Below are 27,954 nucleotides of genomic sequence, written 5' to 3'. Positions count from 1 at the left end.
CTTGCCATCTCCGGATAAGGATGGTAGCCCTCCATCTTTACCAGGAGAGACCCTCGGCCCCCACGGCATCCCCCGCCGCCGGCCGGCTGAACCCTACGGGGGCGGTGGTCTTTTCCGGAGCCAGAGAGTCGGCCAAGGGACCTGCCTCCCCAACTTCCTTTAGGGCCCTGCCCCGCAAGGGGGACGGGCCCCTCGGCACCGGCTCGGACCCAGGCCTAGGGCATCCGGGTGGCACCCCGTTCTCTGTTTCGCCAAGGCCTCTCCAGATTCCAAGACCCAAGACCATGGAACAGGAGCCAATCTATGGGACATCACTGGCATCCGTACAAGGAATATGCTGTTCCCTTGCGATTGGGGACAGTTGTCTATGAAACTAGACTTACCTGGACTTGCCCGCATCTGGCCCAGGGGCAGGGAGGGGAGGCCGGCACTCCCGCACAGGGGGGCAAAGTGGGGTGCAAGCCAAAGTGGAACTGGAGGGGGAACAGTATCTCCTCCCTCCAAACAGCCCCTCCCTTCCCATGTGGTGGAAAACAATCCCATTCCAAGTCCACCCGGTTTTCCGGGCACCACCCAACTCCGACCTGGCTTTAAGGTCGGTTAGAGGAAGCAGCCACCCAACTGGGTGGTCTTGGTTCTTCCTGTTCAGGAGGAGTCGGTGAACAAACCGGCTCGCACACAGACAGGGAGACGCCCACGTTTCTAATGGATGGATTTATGGCTTGGAGCAAAGCCAACTCTCTGCTGGTAGTTATCCTCCAGTGCAGAAGTGATCGGCTGGCTTTTCCAGTGGCCAAGTCAGTCCGGTTCCTTGTTTGTGAAGTATAGCCTTTCATCCGTCGTGCCTCAGTTTCAGAGATCCATAAACTTTAGAGCCAGAAAACTCTGCCATGAATTGGTCTGGTCTGCCCATCCCAAATCCTCCACTAGGACCTACACTGAGTTATTGTGTGTCCCGTTACTGGATTTTAAGGGTATTTGCCCCAAAGGGTACGTCTAGACGACAGGCTTTGGTCGACCGATACTGTTGACAACGCTTCTGTCGACAAAGAGCGTCTAGACGACATCCAGTTCCGTCGACAAAGCAAGCTGCTTTGTCGACATGACAGCGTAGATGCAAAGGACAGTGTAGATGCAATAACGGCTTCTGTGGACAGGACCCTGTTGACAAAAGGCGTTATTCCTCGTATAATGAGGTTTACCGCCGTCGCCAAAACTGCCGAATTCTGTCGACATTATGTCGAGAGAACTCAGCGGCAGTGTAGATGCAGGTATAGTTTTGTCAACAAAACTCTATAGTATAGACACATCTATACTGTCAACAAAGCTTCTGTCGACAAAGAGCGTCTAGTTCTGTCGACAAAGCAGGCCGCTTTGTCAACATGACAGTGTAGACGCAAAGGACAGTGTAGATGCAATAACAGCTTCTGTCAACAGAACTCTGTCGACAAAAGGCGTTATTCCTCGTAGAATGAGGTTTACCGTCATCGACAAAACTGCTGAGTTCTGTCGACTTTAGGTAGACGTTATGTAGGCTGTGTAGACGTAGGTATAGTTTTGTCAACAGAAGTCCACTTTTGTCGACAAAACTTTGTAGTCTAGACACACCCAAAAGGTATGTCTAGACTACAGGGTTTTGTCGACTGAAGTTTTGTCGACACATACTATCGACAAAGCTTCTGTCGACAAAGAGCGTCTAGACGACATCCATTTCTGTCGACAAAGCAAGCCGCTTTGTCAACATAACAGTGTGGATGCAAAGGACAGTACAGATGCAATAATGCCTTCTATCGACAGAACTCTGTCGACAAAAGGCGTTATTCCTCGTAGAATGAGGTTTACATACGTCGACAAAACTGCTGAGTTTTGTCAATGTTATGTCGACATAACTCAAAGGCAGTGTGGACGCAGGTATAGTTTTGTCGACAAAAAACCCTGTAGTCTAGACATACCCAGAGTTCTATCGACGGAAGCCGTTATTGCATCTACACTGTCCTTTACGTCCACACTGTTATGTCGACAAAGCGGCTTGCTTTGTCGACAGAAATGGATGTCGTCTAGACGCTCTTTGTCGACAGAAGCTTTGTCGACAGTATGTGTTGACAAAACTTCTGTCGACAAAAACCCTGTAGTCTAGACATACCCATAGGGTACATCTAGACTACAGGCTTTTGTTGAAAGAAGTTTTGTCATCAGATACGGTCGACAATGCTTCTGTCGAGAAAGAGTGTCTAGAATGAGGTTTACCGCCGTCGACAAAACTGCCGAGTTCTGTTGACGTTATGTCAACAGAACTCAGTGGCAGCGTAGATGCAGGTATAGTGGAGTTTTGTCGACAAAACCCTGTAGTGTAGACACACCCAGGTATAGGCCTCTGACCAGGTGACCTGCTGCAGCTTGTAAGATACCAGGAGTGGTCTGTAAGGGTATGTCTAGACTACATGCTTACGTCGACATAAGTTTTGTCGACAGAATCTGTCGACAAAACTTATGTTGACATAGAGCATCTAGACTACATCCAGTTCTGTCGACAAAGCAAGCCGCTTTGTCAACATAACAGTGTGGACGCAAAGGACAGTGTAGCTGCAATAATGCGTTCTGTCGACAGAACTCTGTCGATAAAAGGCGTTATTCCTCGTAGAATGAGGTTTACATACATCGACAAAACTGCCGAGTTTTGTTGACGTTATGTCGACATAACTCAAAGGCAGTGTGGACGCAGGTATAGTTTTGTCCACAAAAGTCCACTTTTGTCGACAACACCCTGTAGTCTAGACACAGCCTAAGTGCTATGTGGCACTCTCTAGCTGGTCTCGAGTTCAGCTCCTGATCCCAGATGCAGCCTTGCAGGGAACAACGAGCCGGAAAGAACCGTGGACCCATCCTGGCATAGGATAGACACAAGAGACTTTAAAGCCAGCAGTTATAACATCTCTGCTGCGAGCCTGCATCGAGAACTGGGAGATTCGGTGCATGTAACGTATGATCCTTTCACAACCTCACTCTCAGGCTTTTCTTTCTTGTAGTAATAAACCTTTAGACGGTAGATTCTAAAGGACTGGCTCAGCGTGATTTGTGGATAAGATCCAGAGAGTAAATTGACCTGGGATCTGTGCCAGGTTTCTTGGGACCGGAAGAACCCGTTCGGGGTAGGTGAGATCAGGTTCTGTAACTCCTCACCTGTCTTAGGCCTGAGGCTGATTGTGGCACAAGGAGAGCTGGGGTGTCGGAGGGGTTTTGCTCGTGAGGCTTCCAGCTGGTCAAACCGGTAACTGACGCGCTCGGTGGGACTGGTTTGCGGCCTGTTTGGGAAGGGCGTCCCATCAGGGGCTGTAAGGAACCCCGAATTTGAGCGGACGCCCTCAGCGGTGCCCAGACCCACCATGGTCTGTCACACCGAGTGAGGAGAAGGCCTTTGTCCGTAGCCATATTGGAAAGCGGGTAGCCATATTGGAATTCCTGTAGCCATAGTGGAAGGCCTGTAGAAACATTGGGAGACCAGTAGCCATATGGGAAGGCCAGTAGCCATACTGGAATTCCTGTAGCCATATTGGAAAGCAGGTAGCCATAGTGGAAGGCCGGTAGCCAGAGTGGAAGGCCGGTAGCCATATTGGAAGGTATGTAGCCATAGTGGAAGGTGTGTAGCCATTTGGAAGGCGCGTGGAAGGCCGGTAGCCATATTGGAAGGCGTGTAGCCATAGCGGAAGGCCGGTAGCCATAGTGGAAGGTGTGTAGCCATATTGGAAGGTGTGTGGAAGGCCGGTAGCCATATTCAAAGGCGTGTAGCCATATCGGAAGGCCAATGGCCATACTGGAAGGTGTGTAGCCATAGTGGAAGGCCGGTAGCCATAGTAGAAGGTGTGTAGCCATATTGAAAGGTCGGTAGTCATAGTGGAAGGCCAGTAGCCATATTGAAAGGCCGTTGGCCATAGTGGAAGGCGTGTAGCCATAGTGGAAGGTGTGTGGAAGTCCAGTAGCTATATTGGAAGGTGTGTAGCCATATTGGAAGGTGTGTGCAAGGTCGGTAGCCATATTGGAAGGCATGTAGCCATACCGGAAGGCCAATAGCCATGTTGGAAGGCGAGTAGCCATATTGGAAGGCCGATAGCCATAGTGGAAGGTGTGTAGCCATAGTGGAAGGCCGGTAGCCATAGTGGAAGGCGTGTAGCCATATCGGAAGGCGTGTAGCCATATCGGAAGGCCAATAGCCATATTGGAAGGCGAGTAGCCATATTGGAAGGCCGATAGCCATAGTGGAAGGTGTGTAGCCACATTGGAAGGTGTGTGGCAGGCTGGTAGCCATATTCAAAGGCGTGTAACCATATCGGAAGGCCAATAGCCATACTGGAAGGTGTGTAGCCATAGTGGAAGGTCGGTAGTCATAGTGGAAGGCCGGTAGCCATATTCAAAGGCGTGTAGCCATATCGGAAGGCCAACGGCCATACTGGAAGGTGTGTAGCCATAGTGGAAGGCCGGTAGCCATAATGGAAGGTGTGTGGAAGGCCAGTAGCTATATTGGAAGGTGTGTAGCTATATTGGAAGGTGTGTAGCCATATTGGAAGATGTGTGGAAGGCTGGTAGCCATATTCGAAGGCGTATAGCCATATCGGAAGGCCAATAGCCATACTGGAAGGCGTGTAGCCATATTGGAAGGCCAGTAACCATATTGGAAGGCCTAAAGCCTTCCTCTGCAGCCATATTGAAAGAGCAGCAGCCATTAGCTGTCAAGTTTGGCGCCACGTCCGGAGAGTCCATCTAAACGGCACTAAAAGCGTGTCACACCAGACTGGGAAGGAGGTGACCCTGCCACCAGCTAAAGAAATCGTCTCAAGCCGGGCCAAGAAAACGTAGGTCACGGCAAGAAACCGTTTATCGATCGCCCAGGACTTGTGGGAGCCGCATTCGGTGTTCGTGGCCCCTCCCGTGGCTGCGGTTGGTCTGGCTGGTCTCGGTGTGGGTGTGAATGGTTTCTGCCGGGCTGTACCATTCATTCCGGGGGTGTCACTCCATGAAGGTGGCGCGGCCGGGTCGGAAGGATCGCGTGCTTCGCGTAGGCCTGCTGCTTTTGATGAGTGTTACTGGAGATTAAGTAGGGTAGTCATGTGGGAGGCTAATTCCTGGGCAAAAGAACCTGGCAACCGGCGGGCAGTTACGCCCTAAGTGCTAGGAATTCGGTAAGGGGGGGCATTTGCATTAACTGGGTTACACCTTGAACTCTAGGAACTGGGGAAAGCCATAAGAACAGCCGACTGGCCAGACGGGGTCAGACCAAAGGCCCATCCAGCCCAGTAGCCCGTCTGCCCACAGTGGCCAATACCAGGTGCCCCACAACCTCCTCTGGCGAGGAGTTCCACAGGTTGACTGTGCACCGTGTGAAGAAAAACGTGCTTTGGTTTGTTTTAAACCTGCTGCCTCTTCATTCCATTGGGTGACCCCTATTTTTTACATTGTGGGAACAAGTCAATCATTTTTCCTTATTCACTTTTTCCACACCCATCATGATTTTACAGACCTCTCTCCTATCCCCCCCGCACGAATCTCCTCTTTCATAAGCTGAAAAGTCACCGTCTTTTTAATCTCTCTTCCTATTGGACCCATTGTTTTCACGGAGCCCTTTTTCCAGAGAGTTAACACATTTTGAGCTTCACCACATCCTCTTGCGAGGAGTTCCACAGGTGAACTGTGTTGTTGCATGAAGGAAAAAAAACTTCATCAGGTTGTTTTTAAACTGCTACCGATTAAGCCACCGCCCGGGCTGGACAATAAAGCAGAAAATAAAACCCCAAGGAAACAAACAGGATCTAGGAGAAAAATTCCTTTCTGAGGCAAAGACGGTCTTTCTTCACCTGAGTGTATTTCTCCGTCTGGCTCCTTCCCAGCCATCAGAGCCTATGTCCGTCATCGGGTCCTTTCATCAGTTCCGATCTGTTCCCCTTGATAGGAGCTGTCAGGGGCTACTTAGGTGTGATTGCATTAGCACCCCGCTACAATGAGGTACTGACCTCACGATGGAGTCAAAAGCATGCAGCCTCTTGGGAGACTCAAACCTCTTTTGTGCCACAGTTAACGGGCCCAGGAACTGATCCGGGCTCCAGCCCTGAGTCTGCTAGTTCTCAGCTAGTGCCTACCACCTTGGCTCGGCCTGGCCCCTGGCCTGCCAGCATCACTGAAATATTTTGGGGCCTCGAGTTTGGTCCCACGCGTCTGAGCTCTGCCTTGGATGTGCTCATTTTGGCTTCCAGGGACTGGTTCCCGTGGGCCTCCCCGGGCAAGCCCCAGGTGGCCCAGCCAAAGCGTTCAGGTGTCAGGTCAGACTGACATGCCCTCGGATTTCTGCCCTGCCTCGAGGTGTAGCAAGCTCACTTCGCCTTCCCGGTTGCTTCTTTAGTTAGCTGGCTCGATAACCATCCCTAGTGGGTCACAAGACGAATGTGAGTCAACAGGGTGACACTGTGGCAAACAAAAGCCAACGTGATTCTGGGTGGCATTCGCAGAAGGGCGGTGAGCAAGACCCGAGGGGTCACAGAATGAAATGAATAGGTAGCAGATTTAAAACAAACCAAAGAAAGGATTTTTTTTTCACGCAGTGCACCGTCAACCTGCGGAACTCCTCGCTGGGGGATGTTGCGAAGACCAGGACTTTCACAGAGTTCAAACAAGAGCTTGTTGGAGGTGAGGTCCATCAATGGCGATTAGCCAGGCAGGGTCGGGAGGGTGTCCCTAGTCTCTGTGTGTCAGAATACAGACTAAGGGGAGGGGGGGATAGGATAGAGGTCTATACAATCCTGACTGGTGCGGGGAAAGTGAATAAGGAAAAGTGATTGACTTGCTCCTGTCACATAAGAACGAGGGGTCACCCAATGAAATGAATAGGTAGCAGGTTTAAAACAAAGCAAAGAACGTTTTTTTTTCACGCAGCGCATAGTCAACCTGCGGAACTCCTTGCTGGGGGATGTTGTGAAGACCAGAACTTTCACCCAAGAACCATGGGTCGGCCAAGAAGAGGAACGGGAACACGTGGAGGGGGATGGTCACAACCAGGCTCATCACAGGGAAATCATGGCTCGGAAGTCAGCCAACGGGAGCAATCCATCCTCCAACCTCTGGGGAGGCCGGCATCGGAGGCAGAACGGCTGCCCCTGGGGGTGGCAGGGTCCGCACGGGTTCAGGCCAGTTTTCTTTCGTCCTGCCCAGAATAGGTTTCTGCTCGCCCTGGGATTTTAAAGTCCACCTCTCTATTTTCTCAGTGGCCTTTGGCAAGGGACTCTACTGGTATTAGCACAGATGAGGGCCAACGTCATCCATTTGCCAACGTACCAGTTAGATTTTAACACCCAAATGTAACCGAGCAGACTTTCCCGTTTTGGTAAATATCGCGGATCGGTCTTCCCTGTAAGCTGAGCACCTGGGCGGCCAACCAGCAGAAATTCAAATGCCCTTCCCCATTGTTCAGCAATGCACCCACCCCTGGAAACATGCCATTTCTCCTGGTGGTGCACAGTCACACACCCTTTGGTGCACATCACAATAAAACTTATTCTGCACATGAATGGAAAAATATTAGAGGGCACATTCTCACTCATATATGTGTTAAGTTTAATACAGCTACCTGCATTCTGGGGATCACGACCGTACTAATTTGAACGATGGGCATTTCTTAGCCCAACTTTTTTCTTGGACACTTCTCGCCGGATCAGGACCTTTGGCTCATCTTAAGTCAGCAAGCAGTTTTAGTCACTCACCAGCAAACCTACGTGCCCACAATGAACTGCTGAAAGAAGGCTGATCGATTAAGTTTGGATGCTCGCTTTCCCAGGCATGTACTGAACACAACACACCGCCATGAAAACAATTCTCGTCCGCAAACGCCGAGGCCAAGAGCAAAAACAATCCAAATGTCCGCAGGTCTCTCTCACAACCGTTACTTGATAATGATCAGTCTCCGAGGAGTGGCTGGATTAGTCTGTAACTTTAACAACAACGAGGGAGACTGTGGTACCTTAGGCCATGGCTACACGAGGAAACTATTTCAAAACAGCTAAATTGGACTGAGTAACTCCGGATTTAACAATGACTCTGACGCATCGTTATTTCAAAATAGCTGCACCGACACGTCCACCCGACTGCTCTTTCGAAATCGCCCTTTCGGAAGGAACGCTACTCCCAATGGGTGTATCTGGACTACCGGGTTTTGTCAACAAAAGTGGACTTTTGTTGACAAAACTAGACCTGCGTCCACACCACCGCCGGGTTCTGTTGACATAACGTCAACAGAACTTGGCAGTTTTGTCAACGGTGGTAAACCTCATTCTACAAGGAATAACACCTTTTGTCGACAGAGTTCTGTGAACGGAAGGCGTTATTGCATCTACACTGTCCTTCGCGTGTACACTGTCATGTCGATAAAGCGGCTTGCTTTGTCGATGGAACTGGATATCGTCTAGACGCTCTTTGTCGACAGAAGCTTTGTTGAGAGTATGGGTAGGTCTAGACTACAGGCTTTTGTTGACAGAAGTTTTGTCAACAGATACTGTCGATGAAACTTCTATCGACAAAGATGACATCCAGTTCCGTCAACAAAGCAAGCCGCTTTTTCGACATGACAGTGTAGACGCAAAGGACAGTGTAGATGCAATAACGCCTTCTGGCGACAGAACTCTGTCGACAAAGACGTTATTTCTCGTAAAATGAGGTTTACCACCATCGACAAAACTGCCGAATTCTGTCGACGTTATGTCGACAGAACTCAGCGGCAGTGTAGAGGCAGGTATCATTTTGTCAACAAAAGTCCATTTTTGTCAACAAAACCCTGTAGTCTAGACACACTATCTGTCAACAAAACTTCTGTTGACAAAACCCTGTCGTCTAGACACACCCTATCTGTCAACAAAACTTCTGTTGACAAAACCCTGTTGTCTAGACACACCCTATCTGTCAACAAAACTTCTGTCGACAAAAGCCTGTAGTCTAGACATACCCAATGAAACACAGGAGTGACGATTTTGAACGAAGCAGCCCACAAATTCGAAATAAATCGAGGTTTGGTCATGTGGACGTGCCGCTTATTAATTTGACCTCGGGGGGTTATTTCAAAATAAAGCCCTACTGTAGACCAGGCCTTAGAGAGTAGGGGTATGTCTACACTACAGCACTAATTCAAACTAACTTAATTGGAATTAGTTAATTCGAACTAAGCTAATTCGAACTAGCGCATCTAGACCTACAAACTAGTTTGAATCAGTGTTTTGCTAATTCGAACTAGCATGTCCACATTAAGTGGACCCTGAACCGGGGTTAAGGCTGGCCGGAAGCAGTGCCAGCAGGGCATCAGATTAGGACTTAGAGCGTGGAGCTGCTGTCTCAGGCTAGCCGAGGGCTGTGCTTAAAGGGACCCGACCCCCACCCCGGACAGACAGTTCTCAGGGTTCCCCGCTTGCTTGTCTAACTCGATGAGGGACAGCAAAGCAGTCCTGGCTTGGAGTGCCCTGAGTGCCCACACTGGGCACATCACAGCACTCGGCCATCAGCCCAGCTGCACTTGCCGCAGGCTGCCATCTGGGGGGGGGGGGTCAATCGGGGGGCTGCAGGAGAGCTTCCACCCCGAGGAACCTGCAGAGCCACCCCAGTCCTCCCCATCGGGGGCTCGTGCCCCATTCCTCCCTCACCTCCTTCCACTTACCCCTCCCTAGCCCCCCCTTCCTGATGTACAAAATAAAGGACATGTCTGTTCAAAAATAGAAACTCTCTTTATTTAACAAAATTGGGAGGGGGGATTAACCTCTGGGGAGACTGGGAAAAGGAGGTGGGAGAAGGGAAGAGAGAGGGTGGGAGAGGGGAAGGGGAAACCTGAGAGGAGGGAGCTGGAAGGGGGAAGCCAGGGGAAGAAGGAGGAGGGGAAGTATAAAACTATGGCACGCCATATCTTCAGTACTGTGTACAGATGTGGTCTCCTCCCCTCAAAAGAGATGTTTTGGCCTTGGAAAGGGTTCAGAAAAGGGCAACTACAATGATTAGGAGTTTGGAACGGGTCCCATATGAAGAGAGGCTAAACAGACTGGGACTTTTCAGCTTAGAAAAGAGGAGACTGAGGCGGGATAGGATAGAGGTCTATAAAAGCATGAGTGGGGTGGAGAGGGTGCATAAAGAAAAGTTCGTCATTAGTTCCCATAATAGAAGAACTAGAGGACACCAAATGAAATGAATGGGTAGCAGGCTTCAAACTAATAACAGAAAGTTCTTCTTCACAAAGCAAATAGTCAACCTGTGGAACTCCTTGCTGCAGGAGGCTGTGAAGGCTACAACTAGAACACAGTTTAACGAGAAGTTAGATAAAGTCATGAAGGTTGGGTCCATGGAGTGATATTAGCCAGAGAGTAGGAACAATGTCCCTGGCCTCTGTTTGTGGCAGGCTGGAGATGGATGGCATGAGACAAATGGCTTGGTCATTGTCTTCGGTCCATCCCCTCCGGGGTAGCTGGTGTTGGCCGCTGTCAGCTACTGGGCTAGATGGACCTTTGGTCTGACCCAGTACGGCCGTTCTTATGTTCTAAGCTCAGGGTCGGGGGTCTCACTGGACCACCTTGATTTTCATGCACACCTGCTCCTGGGTGGCCAGGCTGGCAGCTCTCCTGCCCTAGACGGCCACTTTCCTGTGCCTAGTGCGGAGGTCATGGACGTTGGAGGCCTCCCCCCAAACCTGGATGAGGTCCACGATCTCTGCACTAGACCAGGGGGGCGCCCGCCTCTTGCGGCCCTGGGCAGGCTCCTGGGAGCCGCCAGCCTGGTCCCGGGAAGAGGCGGAGAGCTGGGTGGCAGTGGGTGGCTGTCTCGTTCCATGCCAGGTGCAGGGTCTGCTGGCTGGGTGCTGGCAGGCTTGCACCTGGCACAGGCACCGTAGCCAGCCCGTGCCCCTTTAAGGGGTCCAGGGCCGGGAGGGGGACAGACGAGTTTCCCTGGTGGTGCCCAGAGTGGCCACCAGGGAAAGCTGGGGAGGGCTAGCCTCCCACTAGTTCGAATTAAGTGGCTACACAGCCCTTAATTCTAACTAGTTAATTCGAACTAGGCGCTAGTCCTCGTAGAATGAGGTTTACCTAGTTCCAATTAAGTGTGAACTAGCAGTTTGCCTGTGTAGCGCCTATGAAAGTTAATTCGAACTAACGACCATTAGTTCAAATTAACTTTGTAGTGTAGACATACCCTAAGAAATAATATACAGATGCATAAGCTTTCGTGGGCAAAATACTTTTCCTCCCGCCTTCTTGTTTTAAATTCTGGGGGGCTGTGATCCGTCTCCACTACATCTGCGGAAGTGGGTTTTGCCCGAGAAAGCGTGTGATACCACTTGTATATTTTCGTTAGTCGCTCATGGGCCCCTCAGGGTGCTACTTGTGGTTCATACTAATCAGTTCTCCATTTTTAGGGCGTCCAATCTGATTCACATCGAAAAATCCACTCTCCCGGGAAGAAGAGAGACGTTGTTTTTCTCTTGCTCGCACGTTCCCTTCCTGGGAGGACTGGGCAGTTAGGGGACCAAGCACGATCTTGGATTCACGAGGAATGAGAGTAGCCGTCTGTTCCTGGCGTAGGACTGCTGTTCCTTCCCACTTCGTGGTCTAGGAGCGCCTGGGGATTTGCGGTGCAAATTTCTCCTTCCTCCGCCAGCCGCCGCCGGGTCAGTGCCTTTCCCGATCAGCCTCCGCATGGCTATTCACGAATCGATTCGATCTCGTTTTCCGTCAGCGTGTCTGCCTGCCGCCTGCCTTGATAGCGCTGTGGATGCGCCCGGCGGCTCTCACGGCGGATTTCATGGCTGCTTCGATCCAGCCAGCAGGCATGGCGGTGTGTTCTCCTGCGAAATACACCCTCCCTTCGTTCTGAAACAGAGCTTGGCTGTAGTCGGAATACTGGTACGGTGTAAATAAGGCAAAGCTTCCCATTGAATATTTGTCCAGGCCCCATTTCTTGACCACGTGTTTCCTGCAGACGTTCCGGATGTAATTCTGGGGCACGTGGTGGACGGCCGCCAAGTCAGCCAGCACCACGTCCACGCACCTTTCATCGTCAAGAGGGAGGAAGAATTCGGCTTCATCCCCCCACGTGTAGGAAGCCAGGATCACCCCCGTTCTGTTGTCGAAGCTGTGGTTGGGGTAGTAGATGGATCGGGCCGGGCGGTCGGTAATCGACTTCCCGTAAAAGATTCCGTCCTTCTCCCAGAATTTCTCCGAACAGACCAGGAAAATCTTAGTGCCTCTGACATAGTGAATGGAACGCAAGGCCTGCGTCTTCTTAGCAGAAAGAGGCGGAGAGAATTGAATCAGCCGGGTAGCTTTGGCCGTGGCGGTGACCAGGACGTAGTCGGCCGTCACCGAGCGGGGGATGGCGGCGTGGGACTGGTGGTAAAGCACTCTCACGTGGTCCTTGCCACGGATGATCTTCACAACCGGCGAATTAAATTGGACCTCTCCGAGGAGGTCCTGGTAGAACGCCTCCGGCAGCTGATCGAACCCCCCGGTGATCTCGTCGTAACTGAAAGAGAGATGGAGGAAAGACGCTGGTCACACGGTGCCCACCCCGGACTGCGAGAATGCCCTGCATCGGATGGCCCCTCTAGGGCTAAGCTTCCACTATGGAGTGAAGTGTTGAACTCCATCAGAACTCACTTAGGGTGCGTCTACATGGCACGCTTAATTCGATTAAGCACTTCCGCAAGAAACACTCTGAAATAGTGTCTTTCGAAAGAGCCCGTCCACACTGCAGGGAAGCCTCGAAATGAGTCCGAGGCAGGGTCCCCTAATGTGGACGCTCTACCTCGATTTACAGCCCCAGGAGTAATTACGTTGAATGGCCCATGGGGGAGGAGTGATTTCAAAATAGCACCAGTGGAGCGTCCGCACGACTGCTATTCCAAAATAGCTATTTCAGGAGAGGCGTTATTTCTCGGGGAACGAGGTCTACAGAAGTCGGAAGAATTTATTTCAAAATAATGGAATGGCGGTGGAGACCCTTGCGTTATTTGGGAGGAACAGCCGCTCTTCCGAAATAACGCCGTTGTGGAGACACACCCCTCAGGGAGGATCTGTGAGCACAGCCTTTTGGGACTATAAAAAAGTCGTAAGGACCCCTCTCTCACGACCCAGCCCACCGGTGTGTGCTCGGAGAAGGCTGAGAGGTGAGATGATAAATGGACGAGAGGGTAGGAGGTTGACTGACAGAAGGCATGCAGATGGCCAAACGAGGAGCAATGGGCTCAAGTTGTTGTGGGGGACGTCTAGGTTGGAGATTAGGGAAAACGATTTCCTTAGGCTAGTGGGGAAGCACTGGGATGGTTCCCTAGGGAGGGGGTGGAGTTTCCATCCCTAGAGGCGTTTCAGTCCCGGCTTGACCAAGCCCTGGTTGGGTTGATTGAGTTGGGTTGGTCCTGCTTTGGGCAGGGGGGTAGACTCGATGACTCCTGAGGTCTCTGCCCACCATGGTACGCATCGAATAACAAATGGCTACATTGACAGGCCCCACGACAGATGAACTGCCCCTCCCCTTCCATCCAAAGCAAGAGAATAAAGACGCTTTTTTTGACTCACCTCTTCTCAGAGAAGCTGAAGAAGGCTATGACGGAGGACAGGAAGGACATGTAGAATAGACTCTCTTTGCCCAACACGTCCCCGATCATGCGGATGGCCCCTTGACTCAACTTTCCTTCCTTGATCAGATATTCCTTGGGGGTGGGCAGTGGGGGGAGAACAGGCGTATTAAAACCCCATTGAGAAATGACAGCCCCCCAAAATGCCATTGCTGTTAAGGGATTCTTCAATAGGCAGGAGAGATGGGCAGGAGCCAAACTCATCCTACTTGGTCATTTGAGTCACCAAGTTTAATTCTTTCTCTAGGGAAGTCAATCGGAGCGTTGCTCTTGACTTCAATGGGGCCATGATTTTATCCATTGCATCTCTACCAAGACGTCATTGTCTTTGATTAAAGAACCATGACCCAGATATGCCTTCTGGAGGGTAAGCATTTTGGTGGGTGGGAACACAGAGGGTACGTCTAGACAACAGGCTTCTGTCAACTAAGAGCGTCTAGATGACATCCAGTTCTGTCGACACAGCAAGCCACTTTGTGGACCTGAGAGTGTAGACCCAAAGGACAGTGTAGATGCAATAACGCCTTCTGTCGACAGAACTTTGTCGACAAAAGGCGTTATTCCTCGTAGAATGAGGTTTACCGCCGTCGACAAAACTGTCGCGTTCTGTTGACGTTATGTCGAAAGAACTTGGCAGTAGTGTAGACACAGGTATAGTTTTGTCGACAAAAGTCCACTTTTGTCGACGAAACCCTGTAGTCTAGACACACCCAAAGGGTGTATCTAGACTACAGGGTTTCGTCGACAAAAGTGAGCTTTTGTCGACAAAACTATACTTGCGTCTACACTACCGCCATGTTCTGTCGATAGTAAGTCGACAGAACGCGGCAGTTTTGTCGACAGCGGTAAACCTCAATTTACAAGGAATAATGCCTTTTTTTGAAAGTACTCTTTCGAAAAAAAGCGCTATTGCATTCAAACTGCTATTTCGAAAGAGCATCTAGATTCTCTTTTGACAAAAGTGGCTTGCTTTGTCGACAATACTGATCATAGTCTAGATGCTCTTTTTCGACAGAGGCTTTGTCGACAGTATCGACAAAGCCTCTGTCGAAAAAGGCGTGCAGTCTAGATGTAGCCAGAGAAAGGTTATCCCACTGAAAACATGTTGGGTATGGATACCTACCTGGATGAGGCCACATCTACACTAGAAAACGATTCCGAAATTACTATGTTTGACTTAACTCCCAATTTAACAAATTCGAACTAGTGTGACCTCGCTACCGAGAATCCTCTAAATGAGTCTGACGCAGGCTCCCCAAGGCGATGTCTAGACTATGGAGTTTTTCTGGGATATCCCAGAAAAACTCTTCCACGTCCAGGGAATGTGACCGCTCTTCTGACATTTTCTGCAGAAGAGCAGACACGTTCTTTCGGAATCCCCCGTATTGCTTGTTTCCCGAGGAAGAAGGGCTCTTCCAAAAGAGAAGATTTTCCAAAATTTGGCCCAATGCAGATGGGCCAAATTCTGGAAAAGCCTTTTCCGGAAAAATAATTAGAAAAAGGTAGCCAATTGCAGAGTGCAATTGGCATACCTTTTTCCAGTAAAACTCCGTAGTCTACACGTAGCTTTAATGTGGGCGTGCTACCTCAGACGTAGAGGCCCAGGAAGCATGGGGAGTAATTAGTTCAATTTACCCTGGGGAGCAATTATTTCGAAACAGCGGCACCAGCACATCTGTACAACCGCTGTTTCGAAATAACTCTTTCGGAATGAGCGTAATTCCTGATGAAAAGCAGGAGCCCAGATTTCAAATGAAGCAACCCGGAATTCCGAAATCACCGGCTTGGTCATGTGGACACTCTGCTTATAAAGTCAACCTTAGGTGGGGGGGTTATTTCAAAATAATGACCTCATGTAGACCAGAGCTGAGAGGGCTGGGGGAAGGGTGGGGAGAAGGGATGCCAGGTTGGTTACACAGGACTGGAAGAGGGAGGTGTCTTCACTCTACTAGAACTAAGAGTATCGGAGCTCCAAGACCACTGGATTTCTGTGGGTTGGTGTTGTGGGTCGGGAGAAGCAGAGATGCCCCTGCGCTTCACCTGCCGCAAACCAGAGCTAGGAAGACCCAATGGGGAAATATATGGTGCCCCTTGAAAACCCACCATAAATATACCATCTCTCCCCAGCCTGGGTCTATAGGAGGGTACTGATGCATTATCTCCTCCTACCATTGACGGAGGACCCGTGGCAAGATGTGTTCCGCTGGCGGGGGGAGGGAAAGGTGTAGGTCAGGACGTTAGCACCTTTGGATGTAAAGACGTGGAATGTCACGTTCAGTTACCTTGGTGGAAAAGGAGTCGTATTTCCCCTTCAGAGCACTGCAGTTGCTTGTCACCTGCGGAGCCCAGAAGAAAACAATCATTTGTTTCATGTCTTTGGTTTATTATTTTCCCTGGTCATGATGATGTATGCATAGGCCAGTTCCTAGGGCATACGACTCATCAGGTGAAAGAGTTGCAAACAAAATCTCTTGCATTCCATCCCTACAATTCTCCAGCTGACTCGCTTGCTTTCACTAACATGGTCTAAACAATAAAAATAAATAGACTAAAGATCAAATTTTCAGACATGTCTAAGGGTGTTGTCTTAACATTCCTCCCCCAGACAATCTGCTCTACACGACTTGAAGTCGACATACATACCCCCAGTCGACCAACTCTACCCAACTTGAAGTCGACATACATACCCACAGTCAACCAACTCTACCCAACTTGAAGTCAACATACATATCCCCAGTCAACCAACTCTACACAACCTGAAGTCGACATACATACCCCCAGTCAACCAACTCTACATGCCTTGAAGTCAACATACATATCCCCAGTCAACCAACTCTACACAACCTGAAGTCGACATACATACCCCCAGTCAACCAACTCTACCCAATTCGAAGCTGACATACATACCCCCTGTCAACCAACTCTACATGCCTTGAAGTCAACATACATACCCCAGTCAACCAACTCTACCCAACCTAAAGTCAATGGGGATTGCTCTCCCACCAACTCCAGCTACTCTACTTGTACTGGCATCAACAGGAGAGCACTCAGAGATTTATTTATCGTGTCTAAGTGGGAAGGTCACCAGTTCAAGTAAAACCAGAACCCAGGCTGAAAAGACTACTAAGGCTACATCTAGATTTATTGCACTGGAAATCGATCATCTGGCATTTGACTTAGTGGGTCTAGTAAGGACCAACTTTATCAAACGCTGAGGGTGCCTCATGGTTACTGCTCGATTCGTGAGGAATAAGAGAAGTCGATGAGAACTTTTGCTCTCGTCAACCTTCCCTGTAGAGACGGCACCACTCTCGGTGCAAGGTACATTGACTATAGCTGTGTTATTTACTGGAGTTGCACACCTTATGCCGACCGTCTGGGTGCAGTGTGGATCTGGCCTACGTTTGAGAGATTTTAGAACCAACACCCAAATGAGAACCCAAGCTAACTCTTAAGGAAACCAGAACCCCAACCCACGAGTCTTTGCCACAACACACGCACCTTATCCAGTGTCTGGTTATAAAGCTCACTGGCAGATTTTCCTCTTTCGGAGTGATGCACCGGGTATTGCAAGATGTCAGGATTTTGTTCGACATCTCCAGCTCGTGCCCTGACGTTGTTAACCAAATACCAGCCCATCTTGTTGCTATTATAGAATGGGTTCAGCTTCAGATTCAACTTTTTAATAAATTCACGCACAAGTCTAATGGAAAAGGAAAAGGGGGGGGGGGAGAGAAAATTTCAAAACCAGGAAAGAAAGTTATCTGCTGCCATACAATCTTCGAACACAAATGCCCTAACCCCATCTATGTAACGGAAATCATTTCTGCATAACGAATCCAGAGACCCACTTTACCAAAACCCAATCATGCAACTACTGCCGGTCAACGTTTGTTCAGGGATGATCTATACCGGGGTGGACAATAATTTTTGTTGCAGGGAAGGGGGAGGGTCATGCCAAGATTTTGGAAAGTGGCCAAGCGCTTCACTTTTCCATGAGATTAATGGAGATGCGGCGCCTGGGATGGAGGTTGGGTGCGGAAGGGAGATTGGGATAAGGGATTAGGGTGCAGGAGGGAGACTGGAGTCTGAGAGGGAGTTAGGGTAAAGGAGGCAGCAGGCTGAAAACAAATAAAAGGAAGTTCTTCTTCACACAGCGCATAGTCAACCTGTGGAACTCCTTGCCTCAGGAGGCTGTGAAGGCTAGGACTAGAACAGGGTTTAAAAGAGAACTAGATACATTCATGGAGGTTAGGTCCATCAATGGCTATTAGCCAAGCTGGGTAAGGAGTGGTGTCCCCAGCCTCTGTGTGTCAGAGGGTGGAGATGGATGGCAGGAGAGAGGTCACTAGATCATTACCTGTTTGGATCCCTCCCTCTGGGGCACCTGGCCTTGGCCACTGTCGGCAGCCAGGCCGCCAGGCTGGATGGACCTTTGGTCTGGCTCCATCTGGCAGTTCTTATGAGGCTATCGTGACCCAGTGCAGGGGTTTGGGATGTGACCTAGGAGAGGAGGGGATTGTGATTGGGACAGGAGATTGGGGGGCCAGATCTGGGTGGGGATATGAGTGCAAGAGAGGCGAAGAGGGTTTGGATATGTTGAGTGGGGGGTAGGGAGGCACCAGAGGCAGGCTGTGGCCAGGAGACTTTCCAGCCAGCAGCCAAACCAGCTGCCTGCCTGCTGAGCTAAGGTGGGCAGAGTTTAAAACTTTTCCCAGCCAGCCTGCCTGCCCAGCCATGTGCGTGAACAACTGTGCCGAGGAAGGGGGGGGCTGGTTCTTCGTGGCTGCCTGTTATTCAAACAGGCCGCTCCCATTGGCCACTTTGTCAGACGCTTCAAGTCCTGGAGGAAAGGGGCGTTTGAACCTATTCAAAAATTTAAAACTTTTCTATGCCCTCCCCCCTCCCGCCTGGAATTATGATACATTTTTAAAAAATAGGGCTTCCCCTGTTCTGAACAGGGCTGGCGAACAAGGCGGGTTCCCAACCGATTACCTGTGATGTTTGGGCAGACGCATGGGTCCCAGCTCCACGTACCAGTCCTCTTCTCTGTGGGTCAGGATGCGTCCTCCGAGACGGTTACTGGCTTCCAGAAGGAGAACCTAGACATGAAACACGCGGTCTGATTTTCAAGCCCTTGCCATTTGTTCGTGAACTCTTCCTAAACAGGGTGAACCAGGACCTCCAAACTTGGCAGGCAGCTTCCTCTTACCGTAACGTAAAGAAAGCACGGTCGGGGTTTGGCTGTGCCGGGACATTAGGACGTACCAAGAATGGGACTGGTTCTCAGAAATTGGAAAGGGTAGGCAAGATAGCTATACTGTAGAATGACCACAAGGGGGCAGAAAGGGGCCAGAGATGGGGAATTGGACAGCAATAACCCCTTTTGGCCAGCAGGGGGAAGGGATGGAGGAATGGGTGGCTACCCTACTATATATTTCAGAGAATGTGTCTGTTTCTTTGTCCTTTTTGTGTGGGTTTCGGACATGCACCCCCCTTTCCCCGGTGAGTACTTTATAAGGCGTGGGGAGTCACACCTGCCGTGTGAAGCGGGTTCACACACATCGAAACTTTTGACAGCCGCTATTGCGTGTTTGTCTCTTGAACGATCGAGATGGATTTCTCCCGCGCCACTTCGCTTGCAAACAGTCGCCGCCCAGAAGAAAATAACGATCTCGGAAAAGGAATTTCGGACAGCTTATGGAACTGACGAAAGCCCACGAACTCCATGAGACTGAACGAGAGGCTTACGATTAAGGAAGTGCTCAAGTATTCTTCCTAATTAGAGATACTCTCCTAAATTGGGGACCTAAGAGATAGATTCAAATATAGAATACTTTCCAGGAATCTTTCCCGTGTATTACTAAGCACAAGTTTTCAATGCCAGGAGGTGTTTAATACTACAACTAGCACTTCAAATATAAGCGCACATGCAATTTTTGCTGACTTTTCCAGCCCTGGGGGCTACATTCCTTGCGTGATCTAGCAAGTACGTAAGCTACGAGCAGGGATAATGGATAAAGACCCACATGCGCCTTCGATCCTTCCTGTCAAAGGTAAGGGCCTGGGCAGAGACAGGTGCATTCTGGAGGTGAATGCCTGGCTGTGAGGATGGTGTCGCCAGGAGGGATCTGGCTTCCTCGACCACAGGATGCTATTCCAGGAAGCATTGCTAGACAGAAATGGCGTTCACCGTTCGAGGAGGGGGAAGACCCTGTTTGGACACAGACTGGCTAACGTAGTGAGGAGGGCTTTAAACTAGGTTTGACGGGGACAGGTGAGCAAAGGTAAGTGGAGAACATGGGGACCCGGGAGATGGGTTGGAAATGGGAAGGAGCGTGGGCTATAATGGCAGAGAGAAAGGAGGGTCGGGGTAAAACTGGGAGGCAAAGTTAAATCAGAATCTGAGATGCCTATATACCAATGCGAGAAGTCTGGGTAATAAGCAGGAAGAACTAGACGTGCTAATAAATAAAGACAATTATGACGTTGCTGGCATCACAGAAACTTGGTGGGATAATACACATGATTGGAATGTTTGTAGGGAAGGGTACAGCTTGCGCAGGAAGGACAGACAGGGAAAAAAGGGAGGAGGTGTTCCCTTGTATATTAAAAATGAACACACTGGGAGTGAGGTGGAGATGGACGTAGGAGACGGACGTGTTGACAGTCTCCGGGTTAGGCTAAAAGGGGTTAAAACCAAGGGTGATGCCATGCTAGGAGTTTACTACGATCCCCTACCCAGGTGGAAGAAGTGGACGAGGCTTTTTTTAAACAACTAACAAAATTATCCAAAGCCCGAGATTTGGTGGTGATGGAGGACTTCAACTATCCTGTGTCCAGTTCTGGGTACCACATTTCAAGAAAGATGTGGAGAAATTGGAAAGGGTCCAGAGAAGAGCAACAAGAATGATGAAAGGTCTAGAGAACATGAGCTATGAAGGAAGGCTGAAAGAATTGAACATAAGAATGGCCATACTGGGTCAGACCAAAGGTCCATCTAGCCCAGTATCCTGTCTGCCGACAGTGGCCAGCACCAGGTGCCCCAGAGAGGGTGGACCGAAGACAATGATCAAGTGATTTGTCTCCTGCCATCCCTCTCCAGCCTCTGACAAACAGAGGCCAAGGACACCATTTTATCCCCTGGCTAATAGCCTTTTATGGACCTAACCTCCATGAATTTATCCAGCTTCTCTTTAAACTCTGTTATAGTCCTAGCCTTCACAGCCTCCTCTGGCAAGGAGTTCCACAGGTTGACTACACGCTGTGTGAAGAAGAACTTTCTTTTATTAGTTTTAAACCTGCTACCCATTAACTTCATTTGGTGTCCTCTAGTTCTTCTATTATGGGAACTAATAAATAACTTTATCAGCCCTCTCCACACCACTCATGATTTTATAGATCTCTATCCTATCCCCCCTCAGTCTCCTCTTTTCTAAACTGAAAAGTCCCAGTCGCTTTAACCTCTCCTCATATGGGACCTGTTCCAAACCCCTCATCATTTTAGTTGCCCTTTTCTGAACCCTTTCCAAGGCCAAAATGTCTCAGTTGAAAAACAAAAGAAAACAAACAAACAAAAAAAGCAATTAGGGTAAAGTTAAGGTTGCCGGGAGATACTGAATATCACTTTTGTTGCGTACAGAATTTTGTAAGAAATACGTGAGCCTTGGAGAACGTTCCTTGCACTAATTACCATGTCCATAAAATGTAGTGATTGGGTGTTTTTACCTGCGATATTTGTGGCATTTACGCGTCCTAATAGGAATGTTCTTAATAATACCCTTGGCAACCTTAACGTTACGTCAATTACCCTTTTTTCACCTAGAAGTGACAGTAGTAGCATACTGCTCTATGCTTTCGTGCTTCCTTCTTTTCACCGTTGGGTTCCTGATGTTCACCTTGTTTTACTCTTGCGCATTATTTACCTGAACCTCTGGCTCCCCTCGGTTAACAGAATTACCGTGGGTGCGGGTGAAAGTTACCCTTGCGAAGGATGATCCCGCCCTTCCATGACTCTTCTACCTGAGTCCATGCCCCGGATTGCCTCTTTCAGCCCCCTACTAGCCCCAGCCAGGATGTGGAGCTGAGCATTTGGCTCCTCCTCCCACCCTCATGGGCCTGGCTGGGGTTGGGGGGCAGCTGAAAGCTTGGTTGGGGGGCACAGAGGGGCTGAGAACTAGGTCCCTGTCAGGGTCCCAATGAGGGTCAGATTCTCAGCCACCACCTCCTGGCTCCCACTTCAGCCATGGCCCCGCCCCAGTCTGCCCCTCGCCCCGCCCCCATTCCACCCCTACTCCGCCTCTTCCTCATGAAGCCCCGCCCCCCACTCTCTCCTTCCTGCCACCCCACTGAGGCCCTGAGATTGAAAAAACTCTGGCCAGGGCAGAGGTAAATTTTTCCGGGGGGCCCCAAAACATTCAGGGTCCCCCACCATGGGCCTCGTCGGGTCATCCACCACCAGATTTGGGGAGTCTTCCCTGCCCTCCAACTTCCCTGACCCGCCATCCATCAACTTACCTGACAGCCCGCATCCTTCAAGAGTTTGGCAGCTGTGAGGCCACTAATTCCCGCCCCGACGATCACCACTTTCTTGGAGTGGCACCCGTGTTCCAGTCCATTTCGGGCTACCGCAGTCAGCTCCTCGTAGTCTGGGTCCTGGAAGCATTGCTCCCACTTCATCTCCACGCCAGGGAGACTCTGGAAACTCGGGGCCACCACCAGGAGGAAGATCTGGAGGAGAACTAGAGAGAAAGATGGGGGAAAACCCCCCAAATTTTAAACTAAAGCCCAGTTGACTTGCAGACAAAAATGTAGTATTTCAGTAAGAGAGGGGATAGGAGAGAGGTCTATAAAATCATGAGGGGTGTGGAAGAAGTGAAGAAGGAAAAGTGATTGACTTATTCCCACAAGGAGTCACCCAACGAAGTGGCAGCAGGTTTAAAACAAACCAAAGGACGTTTTTCTGCACACAGCACACTGCCAATCTGTGGAACTCCTCGCCAGAGGATGTGGTGGAGGGTAGAACTTCAACAGGGTTCCAAAAAGGGCTAGATCGATTCATGACAGTGTTGTCTTCACGTCGTCATTGTCAAGTCTAAGTCGAGTCTCAAGTCACTTTCGAGTCAAGTCCCAAGTCGAGTCTCGCGTCCCTAAAGTCACTTTCGAGTCAAGTCCCAAGTCGAGTCTCGCGTCCCTAAAGTCACTTTCGAGTCAAGTCCCAAGTTGAGTCTCGTGTCCCTAAAGTCACTTTTGAGTCAAGTCCCAAGTTGAGTCTCGCATCCCTAAAGTCACTTTCGAGTCAAGTCCCAAGTTGAGTCTCGCGTCCCTAAAGTCACTTTCGAGTCAAGTCCCAAGTTGAGTCTCGCGTCCCTAAAGTCACTTTCGAGTCAAGTCCCAAGTCAAGTCTCGCGTCCCTAAAGTCACTTTCGAGTCACGTCCCAAGTTGAGTCTCGCGTCCCTAAAGTCACTTTCGAGTCAAGTCCCAAGTTGAGTCTCGCGTCCCTAAAGTCACTTTCGAGTCAAGTCCCAAGTTGAGTCTCGCGTCCCTAAAGTCAGTTTCGAGTCACGTCCCAAGTCGAGTTTCAAGTCTTAATTTAAAAAATGTCACTTTTGTACAAGCCATCGATATCGATAAATAACAATTCTCACTATCTGTTTTCATTTATTAACAGAAATCATACGTGCTAACTACCAGTAGTCCAGCTGGGAGGCGGGGCTGTGATCACCGCCATGGGCAGTTTGTTACTAACAACAATGGCAATTTCGGACAATTTTTTCACCAAGTCGATTTAACACAATGAGCCCGTCTCACGTCGAGCCTCAAGCCCCGTACAATGAACCGGAGTCGCGTCTCGAGTCAGGTCATCGAGTCGACTTAAGTCCGACTCGAGTTCACTCGTGGGGCTCGAGTCGACAACTCTGATACATGAGCTAGGAGGGGAGGCTGAAAGAATTGGGACTGTGGAGTTTAAAAAAGAGAAGAGGGGAGATGCTGCCGTGAGGAAGTACAATTCAAACTCAAATTGGGGGAAATGTGACTTGGTGAAAATGGACGTGTGAGCACAACTGCAGGCGTTCGCCCTACGTGGTCCCCGAGCCCAGCCGGCCAAGGAGGTTTGGTGTCCGGTCGGCAGTGGGCGGGAAGCACACGGCATGAACTGAGGCTAGAGACGGCTCACAGAGCTGACGCTGTTTGACGCGGCTGTTGCGAGGAAAGAGAAGGCCGTGCTGGCGATGTGAAAAGACGGCGGTCATTTGCTGGGGTTGTGTAGGTGTGGCTGGCTGGGGAGGCCTCAGCTAGAGCTCCACGTCCCGTTCTGCGTTCCCTGCGAATCTTTTCCATCGTGGTGCGGAATAAATTTCTTCGTGCACCGAGGTGCGCGCGCGCGCCGGGATAGACAAAACCTGGTGGTGCAGTGGAGCAGTCTAGTTTGTCCAGGTGACCCAGCAGGAGAGTGTTGCCGGCACATGGGAACAACGCCTGCCTTTTTCTCCCTCCGTAATTACCTTTCCCATGTGCATGGGAGATGCGCTAAGACTCGCCCAGGGCTGCGTGGGTGGGTGACAGGTGTTGTCACACCTGTCGGCTTGGCACGGACAGCACCCAACAGGAAATCGTCTTGGCAGAATGATCGCTTCCACGGAGCGACGTGCCTGGGCAGGGATGCGTTCGTAGAAAGTCGGGCTGGCACGGGCAGGGTGCCAGACTTGGGCGGGTGGAATTCGTTCTGGGGCAGAAAAGGCGCCCCCCCGCCTCCCGTCCCCCAGCCTCGTGCAAGCCATGCTCACGAGTCCCTGACACGCTCGGCTGTGTGGGGAAGAGCGTGGGATTCTCCGCACTTGCTTCTGACGTGGAGGACTGGACGGGATCGTCAACCGTCTTCGAAGCCAGCCCCCCGCCCTCGAGGCAGGACGAAAGTATTATCTAGACCCGGGGTGGGTAGGTTGGATGGGACCCCCCAATCTGCCAACTCCCCGGTGGGCAGGGGTGAGCGCCATGTGCTAGCTCCGCCCCCAGCACAATCCCGCAGCTCCCATTGGCTGGAAACCAGTCAATGGGAGCTGCCCAGGCCACGCTTGCAGCCCAGGCAGGGCGTGGAGAGGGTGGTGGTGCACAGAGACGCACACGGCCCCCCGCTGCCAGCTGTTTCGAGCCCCAGGGTCCTGCTGAGATGCTGGCTGGGAACGGCCTTCAAGTCAGGACAGATCCTTCACCCTGCACCCGTACCCCAACCCAGCCTCTGCCCTGCAACCCCTTGCACCCCCCCACCCCAGCTCACAAACTCCTTCTGGATCCTGCACCCCAATCCCCTCTCCCGGGTCACAACGCCTGCCTTCACCCAAATTCCCTCCCAAACCCCACACCCCTTCTGCACCCCAACCCAGACCCTGCTCCCCTCCTTTCATCTCATGGCAGCGTGTGGCCCTAGGTGACTTACCAAATTCCCATCCAAATTTATTGCCCCCTCCCTCCGATCTCGACCATCCCCGATGGGTGTTTTTCCAACTTGCTCCAAAAAACTCTCCAGCAATAGACTCCACAACATCCCGCGGGGGGATTTATTCCAGTGTTTCACCCCCTGCGAGTTAGGAACTTTTCCCCAATGTCCAGCCTCAACCTTCCTTGCTGCAGTCTAAGCCCATTGCTTCTCGTCCCGTCCTCAGAGGCCAAGGGGAACAATTTTTCTCCCTCTGCCTCGTGACGCCTTTTTCTGTACTTGGGACGTCAGCTTTGAAACGGTCACTACATTGGTATTGGGGCTTTCTGGCTGGATTTGAAATGAAGTCGCCCTCCCACCGAAGCCCGCTTCTCGAGAGGAACAGAAAACGTGAGCCTGCTCTGAGTTTCCGGCAGCAATCTTCGATCCAAGCAACGGGTCGAAAAACAGGGTTTGCATCATGGCCAGACCCGCACAATTATAGGGGTGCCAGACAGCGTAGTAATGCGTAAGATTGATCGATCAAAATTACGTTGCTCCTCTGAGTGGATCCGCAGCAGCGGATCCTCCCTAAACTCACGGATCTCCCGCAAGCTTTGGCGCGTCTGTTCCACAACACCGAGAAAGGCAAATCGGAGTTTGGACAGAGGCCAAGACACCGACGCTCAGGCGCATATTCTATCTTCTCCTGCTCCTGCGTGCTGGAGAACCGTACACCCTACAACCCTCATTCTCAGCCCCTCCAACTGAATTCGCGTGGGTTTGGCACCAGCCTTGTCCAAAATCCCGGTGGCCACGCCTGATATTTTGGTCGGTGGAGGAACGGCAGGAAAAAACCGTAGGACGGCTAGAATCGCCCATCTTGCAGAAGTGAAGGCTTTGCAGGATAAAAAAAATTTATCTGTGCAGAAAGAAAGTGACTTACAGGTGAAACCTCTCTCGTCCGACTTGACTGGGTCTGAACCAGAGAATTATTCTGTGATGGGGACTAATTTGGCTACAAGGACTCGCGAGAGAGATCTGTGGCGAGTTCTCTGGAAACATCCCCTCCGTGTGCAGTCAAAAAAGCAAACAACATTTCAGGAATCATTACGAAGGGGGTCGGGAATAAGACAGAGAATATTTTATTGCCTCTATATAAAATCCTGGGACACCCACAGCTTGAACCTGCATGCAGATGTGGTCGCCTGATTTAAAAAAAAGATCTCTTGGCATTGGAAAAGGTTCCAGAAAATGCAGACAGGTTTGGAATGGGGCCCATCCGAAGAGAGATTAAAAAGACTGGGACTTTTCTTTTGGAAGCCAGTAATAGATGGTCTCTATTCCTATAGAGGCTATAGAGTAATAGCCTCTATAGGAAGAGAGTCTAAAGTGACGGGGACTTTTCATCTTAGAAAAGAGGAGACGAAGGGGGATAGGAGAGAGGTCTATAAAATCATGGAGTGGTGTGGAGAAAGTGACGAAGGAAAAGTGATTGACTTGTTCCCATAAGCACGAGGGGTCACTACATGAAATGACCAGGCAGCAGGTTTAAAACGAACCGAAGGAAGTTTTTCTTCACGCAGCGCACAGTCAACCTGTGGAACTCCTTGCCTGAGGATGCGGTGAAGGCTAGAACCTGAAACAGGGGTCAAGAAAGAGCTAGATAGATTCACGGAGGTTAGGTTAGCCCAGACTAGCGCGCTGAGCCGACAAACAGCTGATCAGCTGTTTGTCGGCTCAGCGCGGCAGCCATTTAAATTTAAATGAAGCCGCGATTATTTAAATCGCGTCTTCATTGCCCTCTGCCGATCAGCCTAATTTACATGGCTCCATCGATGGAGCCATATAGTTTAGACACACCCTTTGGGCTGACTCAGTCTGACCGTTCTGATGTTCTTATGTTCCAGATAATGGGAGGTCAAAAATATCTAGCAGTATTATCGACACTTCCACCGCTTCCTGGGCTCTGAGAAGACATGTAGGGGCAAACTCAAGCTAAATCACAGCACAGAACACTGAGAGCCAGGCCTGGGACCACGAGAAACTTGGCCACACCCACGCTGAGTGGACATCCAGCTAACTCAAATCATGCCAGACCACAGAGGTTGCCGGACTAGACAGTGCCGGATTAGAGAGGTCCAACCTGTAATACTGGACCAAAAATGGTATTTTCCTTGATTTTTTTTAATGCACAGATTTCGTTTCCTCCCCCAAAAAGTCTCATTGAAATGTTCTCTTTTCTTGACTAAAAAGCAAGCAAAAACCAACAGCAAAGCCATCCCTACGAATAACCATTCTTCTACCGTTTGCCAAGCATCGCCCTTTTTTGGCAGAAAAAAAAATTGATGCTCCGTTTTTCATTCAAAATCATTTTTATAGCAATCAACATTTTCCCTTCAAAAATCCCCATTTGCCCCGGGAATTATTCCCCCTCCATACACTTCGAGGGATTGAGAAATGCTTCCCGAGCAATTTCTCTTTCTTAATCTGAATCGCATCTAAACCAGCCGCCCTGCTGGGAACTCACGCCCTCCGCTGAAACCCAGATCCGTCTCCCGTGCCTTCTCAGTGCCGGCACAACGGACAATCGCGCGGATCTGATTCTGCAACTGAAAACGAGGCTAGTTGTGTGGTTCCACCCCCTACAAATTCCCCACTTTAAAAAAGGAGCAAAGGATTCTGGGAGTAAATCGGTTGAAAAAGGGAGGGGGGGGGGATGCCCAAAGATTAAGCTGGCGATAAGAGAGATGCGCCGCTATAGAGTTCGTTGAACTGCGATAGGTCACTGACAAAGAGGGGCCCAAAACCATCCCATGCGTCTGAGCCCAGAATCACATCATGTTCCATCCCGCTGCCCACACCTGGGGACCAGACGTTCCACTCACAGAACTGCTCCAT

The 27,954-nt window shown here is 50.4% G+C and overlaps 1 protein-coding gene across 1 annotated transcript; it reads right to left on the bottom strand.

The window, feature by feature from the left end:
- Nucleotides 1-9,773: 9,773 nt before the first annotated feature.
- Nucleotides 9,774-27,954, bottom strand: LOC102457453 (L-amino-acid oxidase-like). The gene is made up of 7 exons (XM_089771376.1): nt 27,942-27,954; nt 22,154-22,377; nt 18,632-18,738; nt 17,138-17,339; nt 15,919-15,972; nt 13,578-13,711; nt 9,774-12,525 (listed from the first exon to the last, which is right to left on the bottom strand). Exons 1-7 carry the CDS (start codon nt 27,952-27,954, stop codon nt 11,736-11,738), a joined length of 1,524 nt encoding a protein of 507 aa, XP_089627502.1. The 3' UTR covers nt 9,774-11,735.

This window comes from Pelodiscus sinensis, chromosome 19 (assembly GCF_052426305.1).
Source record: "Pelodiscus sinensis isolate ZL-2025 chromosome 19, ASM5242630v1, whole genome shotgun sequence".
NCBI lineage: Eukaryota > Metazoa > Chordata > Testudines > Trionychidae > Pelodiscus > Pelodiscus sinensis.
The sequence above is the reverse complement of the archived record's forward strand: the minus strand, read 5'-3'. Positions and strand labels throughout refer to the sequence as shown.